At 34.5% G+C, this 13,031-nt stretch overlaps 1 protein-coding gene across 8 annotated transcripts in view; it reads left to right on the top strand.

The window, feature by feature from the left end:
- Positions 1 to 12,561, top strand: part of PDS5B (PDS5 cohesin associated factor B) — a 194,450-nt gene extending 181,889 nt beyond the window's left edge. For 4 of the 8 annotated variants that reach the window (XM_039473325.2, XM_039473323.2, XM_074387855.1 and 1 more), the window contains exons 32-35: positions 4,254 to 4,693; positions 4,784 to 4,894; positions 7,637 to 7,775; positions 9,784 to 12,561. In XM_039473325.2, the coding sequence (XP_039329259.1) occupies positions 4,254 to 4,693; positions 4,784 to 4,894; positions 7,637 to 7,775; positions 9,784 to 9,819 (726 nt within the window). In that variant the 3' untranslated portion in view covers positions 9,820 to 12,561. The remainder of the gene's footprint in view (positions 1 to 4,253; positions 4,694 to 4,783; positions 4,895 to 7,636; positions 7,776 to 9,783) is intronic. The other 4 variants (XM_039473326.2, XM_039473324.2, XM_074387857.1 and 1 more) reach the window with 3 other exon arrangements.
- Positions 12,562 to 13,031: the final 470 nt, after the last annotated feature.

Below are 13,031 nucleotides of genomic sequence, written 5' to 3'. Positions count from 1 at the left end.
TGACTTTACTTCAGCTTCAGATCATTTCCTTCATAACTAATCAGGCTATCAGAATCAGTTTTCTTGTCTGTATGAAAACTATGGATACTTAGCTGGAAAGCTTTATCAGAAAAAGTGACTTAGCCCAAATGAATTGTTGCTGCTGTTTTTTGTTAGGACTTTTGATTATGGTTATCATAATAATAAAAGTTAAAATGTTTGAATCTACTTGTTTAATAGAGATGAGAGGTTATCACTAAAATTAAAACTTCTGCTTTCTCTGAAATATTACTGCCTGTCTTGTCTCCCACTGGCCCAACATTACACATGCTAAGAAGTTTATTTTCTCTAGTAACTTTTAGAGTGTTTGTTTTCCACTGAAAATTATTATTATTATTATTATTATTATTATTATTATTATTGACATGCAGTCTTGCTCTGTTGCCCAGGCTGGAGTGCAGTGGCGCGATCTTGGCTCACTACAATCTCCTCGTCCTGAGTTCAAGTGATTCTCCTGCCTCAGCCTTCTGGGTAGCTGGGACCACAGATGTACGCCAGAATGTGGGCTAATTTTTGTATTTTTAGTAGAGATGGGGTTTCACCATGTTGGCCAGACTGGTCTCAAGCACCTGCAGTCAGGTGATCTGCCTGCCTTGACCTCCCAGAGTGCTGGGATTACAGGCTTGAGGCACTGTGCCCTGCCAAGAAATAATTATTCTAAAATCTTTTTAAATTCTCACTATGTAGACTGTAAGTTATGATGTTTATTGGCTGTTTAAAAATTTCATATGAGTAAAATTAAGAACTGATCACTTAGCCTGAATAGAATCTTGTTATAAATAGAATCTTCTGGATTTACAGAAGAAAAATCCTTGAATTGGAAAAGATATTTCTGTCTTCTAGTCCTAGTTCTCACTTAGTGCAGAAAATCCTTTATTATCATTTATGAGAGCTGGTCACCACGCGCTTGAAAATGCTTTAAGCGGAGAGCTCATGATATATTCTATTTGTTGGAAAAGTCAACTAGGCCATTCATACCCACATCCTTAGTGTACTACACTCATACCCACATGGTATTTCCACCCCCTAAAAGTTGGGAAACATGCTTTTTATTAATTCTTAATATTCTGTTATCCTATAAATTTGACATCTACTTCTACTTTTTGGAACAGTGCAGAGCAAAGTCTACTCTGTTCTTCAAAGAACTGTTTTGAATTTTTGAGCTCTTCAGATCTATTGGTATAACTGTAATGGAGGCCTTTTGCTATCTGTTGTGGTATGTATAGTGTGTAACATTAGGTCCAGTTTTAGAGGTACTAGAAGAACCTTATTAATAAGCTAGTTTTGACTGAAATGCCCTCAAAGAGATGAACATTATGAGACACAAATTGAATTTAATGATTATAATGAAAGTAGATTATATGATTATAATCCAGTAGATTATAATGAAAGAACATGGTCTCATTTGCTTGTTACCAGCTTCACATTGAAATTTCACAGCAAAGGAATTATTTTCCATATACATTTGTATTTAAATATTTACCTTTATAACATATTTTCCCTATCTTTTGCTTCTCACCTCAATTTTATACCCCTTCTATTCTTAACAGTGCAATGCAAAATATAAAAGAAATGAGAGGTAGTGGTGCCTTAGGAAGCTAGATTAATATTCTCAAGAAAGAGGACATTGGGTTTAATTTTTACCGCCAACCTTTTCCAAAGCATAAAGGAAATCATCTACCTTTTTAGATCTTTGGACGTCAAAAAGAATTGTAGCAATTAAAATAAGAAGTGACATTTTAAATTTAGTTTTAATGTAACATTTATTTTGCCTTCTCATCTTTGAGTAACAGTTAATTTTTAATTTTTGCACAAAACTCTTAGTAAATAAACTAAATCCAGTCATGTGTAGATATTCCCCTCCCTAGAATGTAAGGAGAGCTTAATGTTACCAGTCTTTTAATATAATAATAAATAGATAAACCAAAGGGAAAACTAAAACAAAATAATTTCAGATCATGCCAAGAGGACATAAATAAAACTTTAAATCCATTCTTGACAAATACGAACTTTTAGTAAACTAGTACCAGAAGGATACTTCTTTAACGTGCTAAAAGTTTTGTCTGTTTTAAATCAGTAGTCAGTGCCTTTCTTCTTAAAGGCAAAATACTTGAAGCATTCTTTTAAAAAATCAGGAACAAAACAAGCAACCTGCTGTCACCACTGTTTTAAAAAAAAATTTCTAAAATGTTTAACCAATTGTTATTTTTATAATCTTAGAAAAATTAAAGAAGCCATTGAAAATCTATCCCTATGTATATATATTTAAACATTACTCTGATAATTTTGCTTTGTATCAGATGTACATTTAGGGGAAAAGGGATTGTTTTTTTCATTACAAGAACCACTGTAACAACAAACTTAGGTAGATTGATAGATTCATAGATTTAAATATAACCTTAACAAGAAATAGGGAGGACCTGTATGTAGAAAATCTCAAAACTGGAAGACTTGAAGAAAGAGAAGACAGGCCACGTTCCTGTATGGGAAAAAGGAATAACAAAGGATGACAGTTTTTTCCAAGTGAATATATAATTGTAAAATTTCAGTGTGATTTGTTTCAAGTCTATTTGGAAGAATAAATAGATATAAAAGGAGGAAAAATAAAGGTAGGATCAGCACTAACAGACACATAGTTATTCTTAGTAAAAGATTGTGCTTCTATTACAATAGCCTACAAATATTTTGCCTTTTTCAAAACATACGAAATAAAGGAAGCATTACAAACCAGCGGTTCTGAAATGGTTGGATGTGTCTTTGGGATTGGAGAATCCAGTTTAGAATCTCATCTCACATTCTATTCTACAACAATATACAATAATGTCTTAGTCAGCTCAAGCTGCCATTATAAAATACCACAGACTGGGTAGCTTAAACAACAGAAATGCATTTTCTTTCTTTCTTTTTTTTTTTGAGACGGAGTTTCACTCTTGTTACCCAGGCTGGAGTGCAATGGCGCGATCTCGGCTCACCGCATTTTCTTACCATTCTGGAGGCTAGAAGTACAAGATCAAGGTGCCACCAGATTTGATTCCTGATGAGGGCTCTCTTGGTTACAGATGCCACCTTCTCACTGTGTTCTCACAGGGGAGGTGTTGGGTGAGGGGAAGAAGAAAGGCACCCAAGCTCTCTGATGTTTCTTCTTATAAGGACACTAATCTTAACATGATGGTTCCACCATGGTCTCATGATCATATCTCAACCAAATACCTTCCAAAGGCCCCATCTCCAAATATTGTCACACTGGGGTTAGAGCTTCAACATACAAATTTTTTCTGGTGGTGGTGGCCACAATTCAGTCCATAGCAAATAAGTAACCGTTAAAGGCCAGGCGCACTGACGCCTGTAATCCCAGCACTTTGGGAGTTCAAGGCAGGTAGATTATCTGAGGTCAGGAGTTTGAGACCAGCCTGGCCAACATGGTGAAACCTGTCTCTGCTAAAAATACAAAAATTAGCTGGGTGTGGTGGCACACGCCTGTAGTCCTGGCTACTCAGGAGGCTGAGGCAGGAGAATCGCTTGAACCTGGGAGGTGAAGGTTTGCAGTGAGCCGAGATTGCACCACTGCACTCCAGCCTGGGTGACAGAGCGAGACTCCATCTCAAATATTAGTAGTAGTAGTAGTAGTAATAATAGTAATAATAATGAAGTAACACTTAAAAATAAGCGTAGAGGCATATACAAAAGCATAGATGAATATAGAGAAAACCCACTAACACCCCAGTAATCAAAGCCGGCAAAGGACACAATACCAAGGATGTAATTAGGCAGTTCACACACAGGAAACTCAATTTAAAGTTAGAAAAAGTTACAGATAATTCGATAGTTTTTGTTTTTCTTTCCAGTGATTTTTGAAAATACAAATTGCTACCGACTTTTTGGAAATTAACTTTGTATCATGAGTGTTGAAATATAAAATTTATTCTTGGGTCTTTGGAGAATTTATTCAGTCTTCACACTGCTTCACACATAAATTCTCTGAGTATAGACTAGGATTTTACTTTAAATGTGAAAGCCACTATATTTTTCTTGTTTCTGTTGTTAATCAGTTAGTTATAACTAAAATAGTTACAGTTCTGGTGTATTTAAGAGCTGTATACTTGAGGTACATGTTTAGGACAACAGTAGATAACCAGATTTTTTTTTTGTTTCATTCCTCAAAATATGTATACTCACAGCTTCCTAACCATAAATTGTGACTTTTTTCCCCCTAGTCTGAATTGGAGAAACCTCGAAGCAGGAAGAAAACACCCGCCACAGAACAGGAGGAGAAATTAGGTATGGATGACTTGACTAAGTTGGTACAGGAACAGAAACCTAAAGGCAATCAGCGAGGTCGGAAAAGAGGCCATACGGCTTCAGAATCTGATGAACAGCAGTGGCCTGAGGAAAAGAGGCTCAAAGAAGATATATTAGAAAATGAGGATGAACAGAATAGTCCACCAAAAAAGGGTAAGAGAGGCCGCCCACCAAAACCTCTTGGTGGAGGTACACCAAAAGAAGAGCCAACGATGAAAACTTCTAAAAAAGGAAGCAAAAAAAAATCTGGACCTCCAGCAGCAGAGGAGGAGGAAGAAGAAGAAAGACAAAGTGGAAATACAGAACAGAAGTCCAAAAGCAAACAGCACCGAGCATCAAGGAGAGCACAGCAGAGGTAAGCATGTGTAACTCTAAACTGCATCTACTTCGTTACTATATTATAAATCATAATTTGATGCTATCCACATTTGGGTCTTCCCCAAAGCAGAGCAGAATCTCCTGAATCTAGTGCAATTGAATCCACACAATCCACACCACAGAAAGGACGAGGAAGACCATCAAAAACGCCATCACCATCACAACCAAAAAAAAATGTGTAAGTTGTAAATATTAAATTTCAAACCAATTTCAAATTATTTTGCAAAAGTTCCTAAATTTATAAACATACATACTGCTGTATTTAAAGTCCATATATTTAGCCCCATTGCACTAGGTAAGATAAAATTTTTATAAACTTACCTTGGTGATTGATACCCAATGAACTATTTTGTACATTTTTATAGGTGTAGGCAAATCTTTATAAAGGAATAACAGTTTATTATCTCCTATACAGACTTGATGATATCTAAAGAAATGATAAGGCATTAAAAAAAAAACCACCACACATTGACCAGGTTGCCTCATCATTCCACGCTATAATTTTTAAAAAATGTTTCTCATTAGCACCTTTTCCTTTAAAAAAAGAAAACAGGTCTTACACTTCTGCTTTTGTTCTTTGAACTTGTAGTAGGAAAGTAACAGGTACCATTTTTCCTAAACTGTGTCCGTAGAAATTATCACATGTTGGTCTCAAGTGTTGATCTCAAGTGTTTGACATGTTGGTCTCAAAGTTTTGTTTTCTAATCGAATTCATTTATCTATATCAACATGTATATAGTTTTAGATGTTCACACAAACACAATTATAAGAGAGGTATAGTAACAATCTGTACCCCAAATTTTAAGGTCACAAGAGAATCAGCGCTATAATTTGTAGATTTGACAGCATTTTTTCTCCTTAGTTATGTCTTCCATTTGTCAGAAATTTAGCATACTTTTTCTGAGCGTATTCCCACCCATACATAATTACATCAGTGGCCTGACTTTTCAGAGTTACCAACATACTGTCCTTAAATACTCAATTATCTTAGAGAGTTTCCTATTCCTGTGTATTCCACAGGAAGAGGAAAAGTTGCCTGGGTGTCTAGCCAGTACTTCATGCCATCTTTCATGTAATTTTTCTGTCAGGTTAAAAGTAAAGGTAAGTACATTTTTGTGGCAGCTTTATAAATGTGTCTGGATTCAACCAAAGGAAATCAGTATTTCTAAACAAAAGATTCTTAAGGAATTCTTTATTTAATAAAATATACATGATGTAGCAATGAAATAACAAACCTTATAACTTTAGTTTGTTTATATTTGAACATGGTAAAATTCAGGGTTTAAATGATTATTGTGTTCTCCTAAAATTACACAAATCCTCCTATGAAAGTTCTAAACCAAACAAGTATTTCTTTTAAGAAAAGCAAAAATCAGTACAGAAGAAGATTCTGAAGTTTGTCTTGGAAGCCTATCTTCCTTTCACTGGGAAGCTCTTTTTAGAGCTAGTATGATAACATATATTAGGATTTGTCTCTTTATCTTGTTCTGACCTCAATGAGATTGAAAAGGCTGGTCATTATTTTTCGTGTAATTTCTATAATTTTATTAATCCTGCAAAAGCAAATCAAGTAAAAAAATTGTGGCCGGGCGCGGTGGCTCACGCCTGTAATCCCAGCACTTTGGGAGGCCAAGGCGGGTGGATCACGAGGTCAAGAGATCGAGACCATCCTGGTCAATATGGTGAAACCCCGTCTCTACTAAAAATACAAAAAATTAGCTGGGCATGGTGGCACGTGCCTGTAATCCCAGCTACTCAGGAGGCTGAGGCAGGAGAATTACCTGAACCCAGGAGGCGGAGGTTGCGGTGAGCCAAGATCGTGCCATTGCACTCCAGCCTGGGTAACGAGCGAAACTCCGTCTCAAAAATAAATAAATAAATAAAAATTGTTTGGTTTGAGCATGAGTTAAATAATACATATTTTGGATTGCTTATAGAAGTGATAAGTTATGTTTCTAATTTAAAAAGTATCAAGAGGGATCCGCTTGACTTGATAGTTCTATTACATATTTTTGATGCCTCCTGTGTTTCAGAGAGTAGTAGGTGCTAGGGACACAAAACAAACATGGTTCTTGTCTTCCACTGTCTAATGGAGTGAGGAGGTTAACTCCAAACAACTTCAAAGAGTTGTTACTTTTTGAAAGTAACAATGAATTGATATCTTGAGAATAGTAGGGGTCAGACAGGAAGAGAACAGGTGGCAAGAACACTGTATTTGAAGTTTCTGAAGTGAGAAAAATCTTGGCAAAATCAGAAAGCTAAAGGAAGGCAAGGGATTGCTGGATTGTAGTTGTGGGGAGTTAGGGACCAGAAAGGGATGAGAATGAACAGGTAGGCAAGGACCATCTACTGGTCCTTGTATACTGTGTTAAGGAGGTTTACAAGATTATTCTTACTGTAGTGGTAGTAAAATAGTCTGTTCTTGTACTTTTAGAAGATAACTTTGTAAAGAGAAGAATGTAAGAGATGGGAATAGTTTGAATTAGGTGGTAGCAATGGAGATGAGGAGAGAAGTGAATCGATTTGAGCTGTCTTTAAGAATCTGTAAGGCCAGACAAAGACTGGTACAATATATTCAAGGTTGAATTCCTTTCTGTTTTGAGCAGTTCATTAGACATTGATGCCTTTTACTGCCTTAGGAAAGATGGAAAGGAAAAGCAACTTTGAGTTATGTTTTGCATTCCTTTATGGGAAGGTCTCAGTTACAGTTTTTGTTGTTGTTACTTAGTAGATAATTTGTAAAATTCTATGATTAAACGTTGGTTTAGGATTCAGAATATTAAAGAAATTTTCTTATCTCATAAGGTAATTGAGGGTAAACATGATGACAGTTGATGAAATACTTGAAGCATTTCTTCTAATGAGGTAATCTACTGAAAGATTGGAACATTCATTGTATTTTATGTGTGTTTTACTCTAGCCGTGTAGGACGCTCCAAACAAGCAGCTACTAAGGAAAATGATTCAAGTGAGGAAGTAGATGTGTTTCAGGGTAGCTCTCCTGTCAATGATGATATTCCACAGGAAGAAACAGAGGAAGAGGAAATTTCCACAGTAAATGTATGTGTTCAAAATCTCTGTGAGTGGTGTGGAATATAAAAATAGAGTTGGGCTCACACCTGTAATCCCAGCATTTTGGGAGGCCGAGGTGGGCGGATCACCTGAGGCCAGGAGTCCTAGACCAATCTGGCCAGCATGGTGAAACCCCATCTTTACTAAAAATACAAAAAAATAGCCAGGCATAGTGCTGTGTGCCTGTAATCCCAGCTACCTAGGAAGCTGAGGCAGGAGAAAGGCTGGAACCCGACAGGCAGAGGCTGCAGTGAGCCTGCACTCAAGCCTGGGTGACAGAGCAAGACTCCATCTAAAAAAAAAAAAAAAAAAAAAACTTTTTTTGGTGAATATTTGGTTAGATCATTTAGTACTTGTTGTTTGTTATAATTCTAAGTATTTTTATATTTTTCATCATTAATTTATAGCATTATTTTATCTACCAGCTTGGATAATGGAGAACATCTTTTATGGAAACCTGAAACTAAGTGAATAGGTGTAGCTTAGTGAGAATGTAAATGTTAAGTATGAACTGAATGTAGAGCATTCTAATATTGACACTTTAAACATTTAAGTTGTACCTTGATTTTAGGGTACTGATACCTGTTAAGTATACTGTTGTTTATGTTTTGCAACTCCGTTCGGTATTTCTATTTGAGTTTCATAATAGAAATTATAAGTTAGTTACACAGAATAAAATCAGCCTTTGGAATTGAAGTATGAGCTGAATGAGAATCCATAAAATTGGTAATACATACTTACTTTGCAAAAGTAGGGATGTGTTACTTCCTGACTTTTTAAAAAAAGTTTTTGTTTTTGAGACAGAGTCTCACTCTGTCACCCAAGCTGGAGTGCAGTGGCGAACGATCTGGTCTCACTGCAACCTCGATCTCCCACATTCAAGCAATTCTCCTGCCTCAGCCTCCTGAGTAGCTGGGATTACAGGCCATTGCCACCACGTCTGGCTAATTTTTGTATTTTTAGTAGAGACAGGGTCTTATCATGTTGGTCAGGCTCGAACTCCTGACCTCAGGTGATCTGCCTGCTGGGCCTCCCAAAGTGAAAGCATGAACCACTGCACCTGGCCCTTCCTGACTTTTAAAATAATAAATAAATAAGTAACTTTACTAGTTAATACAACTCAGATAGTTCTCTTAGGAAAAAATATATACATTTAAGTAGGAGCTCTTCTTTTGATGTACCAATGCTGAACTTTTAGATCTTCTCAGCCAGCCACCTTTGAGAAACGCAGGCTCTGTAATCAAGTCTCAGAATTGGTCTCTGCTGTTCTGTCCTATTTAATGGAATCAGAACTCCGATCTGTACCAGGATTCATTTTTGTGAATGAGTAAATTAAGTAAACAGGAAAAAATGCTCAGTTGTGGTCTCAAATTAGTTTGGCTTGTTTCTTTAAGGGTTTTAGGGGGACATCAAAGTAAGGCTGAAGAGTCAACGATTGTTGTCTTCATCAGAAAAAAACTACAAAGTGAATTAAAGCCCTGTCTTTTTTATATTCTTGTTAATACTGACATTTTTTGATCTAAAGTCTTGTGCTTTCATTAGTGCTTGCCAGTTAGTATGTTTGAAATTTAGGTTATTTTACTGTATTGATAGTTGGTTAAGATCCAAACTCAGTAACTACTTTTCCAGAAAGATAGTTTAAGTTCAAAAATCTGAAATGTTTTCATTTACCACATGAAATGTAAGTAGAAAGGTGATTAATCTGTTTGCAGTTATTTTTCTTGCTGTGGACATTGACTTCTGTTTATTTCTCTTTAAAATTGTTAGATAGAAAAGTAAAATGATTTTTTCTTTTGCTGTTCTGGGAAAGTCTATGAGCATTTAAGGGTTCAAATATTATAGAAGTCTAAATATATGATGCCAGGGCAGAAAGCAAACATAAAGAAAGCAAAGGAAATCAGGAACAAATGAGAAAAAAGGTTGGTTAAAAATGTTTACTGCATGTCTTATATACATAGACACATTTTAATTAAGCATCTGATGACTTTCCTTTAAGGTACGACGGCGAAGTGTTAAAAGGGAACGGCGATGAACAAATGTAATTAATAACTTTCTCTGTGAAAGCTTTGGAAAAATCTTTTCTTTTTTTGGGTCAAGCTTGAGGCCGAATAAAGCCTTTGATGCACAAAATGGGACTGCTGAAGAGTGGACAGTTGGACCTTACTTTGGTGACCCCATACATTTGTGGTCACATGCTTTAGCCATACGCATGTTAACATTGACTATGGAGTCTTGTGAAAGTGTAATGTGCGATGGCTATGTAGACATAAAGAAGAAACTTGTAAATATTTTTTTCTTTTTTTAATGTTTCTGACTTCTGAAGTGCTTGTATAGCTTTTATCTGCGGCTTTAAACTGACAGTACCCAGCTGTTTATTGGATCTATTAATTTGAAAAGAATTTGTTAGGATAGATCTTAAGCAGTAATCTGTCAGTGTTTGTATTTGTATTCTCTGCAATTTTACTGTGAAAAAAGGTTTTTTTTTCAACAATTGGTGTCATTTTGTTGATGTCACTATTTGTTGGAGAGTTAAATGGTCTCTTCCCCTTGTGTATCTTACCTAGTGTTTACTCCTGGGCACCCTTAATCTTTAGAGGTGCTAAATTGTCTGCCATTACACCCACCCGGAAAGATGCCTCTGATAGGAGGACAACCATGCAAATTGTGAAATAGTCCTGAAGTTGTTTGATTACTTTACACCTCAGTATTGATTGGTCCCAGAATTTTCTGGCCTTTCATGGCAATGAAAATTTTAAGAAGAATGATTTAAAGTATTTTAATTTTAAAGAGTGTGTTATAAAATAATGTACTGAATTCTTTATCCCCTTTTATCCCTTTCAGTTTTTATTAATCTACTGTATCAATAAAATTCTGTAATTTGAATGAGTTTTTAATAGTCTAGAATGTTATTGTGTATAGATATTTCCTCTTGAACATTATGTTCAGAAAATGCAAATTATTACACTATAATATAAAATCTGATATATACACTTAGAAAAATTTCAGCTCTCCATAAACAGTGTAAAGTTAATCAGAAAGAAAAAATTTTATTGATGCAGTGTGTCTTTATAAAGCTGTTCTTGAAAGCCAAGTGTTTTGTATTTTATAGTGAGTTGCATGTTTATGAAAAAAAGTGCTGAAAATGGGATGTGCTCTTTTCTGTAAATTCATGTTTAGCCATAGTATATGATAGATTGCCCCATAACATAGTTTTTCATCAAGAGTTTATTATTGTACTTTATTTTGGAGCCAAAAAATTGATTCTGGGGTGTGGGGGCAGGGTAGAAGTGGTATATCGAACTGTATCAGCTACTGTAGTTGTCACAGTCTTGTGAACTTTGAATGAAATTCCACTTTGTTCAGATTGAGAGAAGTGGAAATTTATTTGGGTTTAGAGCAGGTCTTTTTTTTCTTCATTGTAATCTGCAAAATATAGAAATAAATTACTTAAGGCAGTATCCTTTATACAGTTGTATAAACTGTATTTTGAACCAAAACATACAGGTTACTACTTAATGCTTACCTAAATTCATTTTAGTATTTTAGTTGCTGTTATGTTTTTTTCACGGTTAACACCAGAGGGGGGAAAAATCATATTCTAACTTATTAGATTTATCACATTTAATAGTGGAACATTTTCATATGATACACCATTATGTGTAAGGTATATTTCCAAGATTGGTTAGAATAGATGGGGCATATAATAAAGAAGCTACTATTTTGGAAAATGACATTTTACTATTTGCCAATGTATATTGCAACTGATGTGATTATTTTTCTTTTAAAGATTTCTTCAAGTTTATGAAACAGCCATTTATTTTTTAAAAAGTGTTTTAAATTGTGTCTTAATCTCTCCATATTTAACTATTCTTCATTTACAACAATACTGATACCAGTAATTATGAGAGGCTGCTGTATATCAAAGCAGCTCAGGTTGGATCAAGATACATTGGTTTTTAAATGTTTCCTTAGCTCAGTTCTCCCAAACACATAATTTCTATTTCAGCAGTACAAAGGCATGTTTTAAAATATATAACATAAAGAATAAGGAATAGCTTTGTATTTTTGTCATTGATTAAATTGCATCAGAAATGTTTATGGAAATATATCTTTAAGACCATTTTATAAAACATAACGAAAAAATGATTGTGAAGGATTTTTATTTGCATGATCATAGTTAACCACATTTCATTGCACATTTTTGTAATGCTAGTTCACAAAAAAAATGTTCATTGTAGATTTTGTTAAGTTCAATGCCAATGAGTCTGTAATTTTACAACCTGTCTGTTCTTTTTTTTGGGTGGATTACAATGTAATTTTTTTTTTTTTTTTTTTTTGGTAGAAAAATAGGTGCAATAATGATCAAAGTTTTGATGTGTTGAGTCTCCATCTTAGGGGATTATTTTACATTTAAACTTAACATTTCATGTACTAACATTTGGAGAGTCACATACTTTACAGCAAAATTGAGTGTTTATAAAACATTAATTGCTAACAATTGTTAGCAGACTATTCAGTGATAATGTTCATTTTGAAAATATGTACTGTATAACATTGAAAAAATATTTAACTCCCTGTACAAGTTCCATTATGAAAATCCTGTTCCTCGGTGAGGTTATCTTGCTGCACTCTGTAGCAAATTCGTTTAATCTACATTATAATAAAATTTGCTGCAGTGCAACAGGAAGCTTTTTCAGTGATCTCCACTGTATATGTAAATTACAAATGTGGCTGTAAAACTTATTCCAGGTATTAAAGGTTAAATTACTTTCTATATCTTCTTATAACTTGTAAGTTTGATTTTTAAGATTTCCTTTTGTCCACTTGCAGGAATGTCAGGAATTTAAGAGTTTGTTTAAATGAGGCATATCTCTGCCACCACATAGTATTATGTCACCATAATGAACAATTGGTATTTAAATAGATAACCAATTTTCAAACACATTTTTGGATTTCTGTGAAGTTGAATAAACATGAAAGCTAATATAACTGTATTATTTTGTTTATGTAAATCAACATATATATTTAAATACTAAATGAAGAAAGGCACATTTGATGATTTTTAATTTTGGAGCCTTTGTTTAATGAAGTGGAAACATGTCTCAGTAACATTTTCCAAACCTTTTGTTTAAACTTCTTATGCAAAATGTTGGCAGACAGAGATTTTTCTAAGTATTATTTCAGTTAAATAACTGCATAACGGAACAAAATAAATGTATACTATAAACTTTAAAAATAAGCACT

Source organism: Saimiri boliviensis, chromosome 16, assembly GCF_048565385.1.
Source record: "Saimiri boliviensis isolate mSaiBol1 chromosome 16, mSaiBol1.pri, whole genome shotgun sequence".
NCBI classification, from domain to species: Eukaryota; Metazoa; Chordata; class Mammalia; order Primates; family Cebidae; genus Saimiri; species Saimiri boliviensis.
This window is presented reverse-complemented; position numbering and strand designations above follow the sequence as displayed.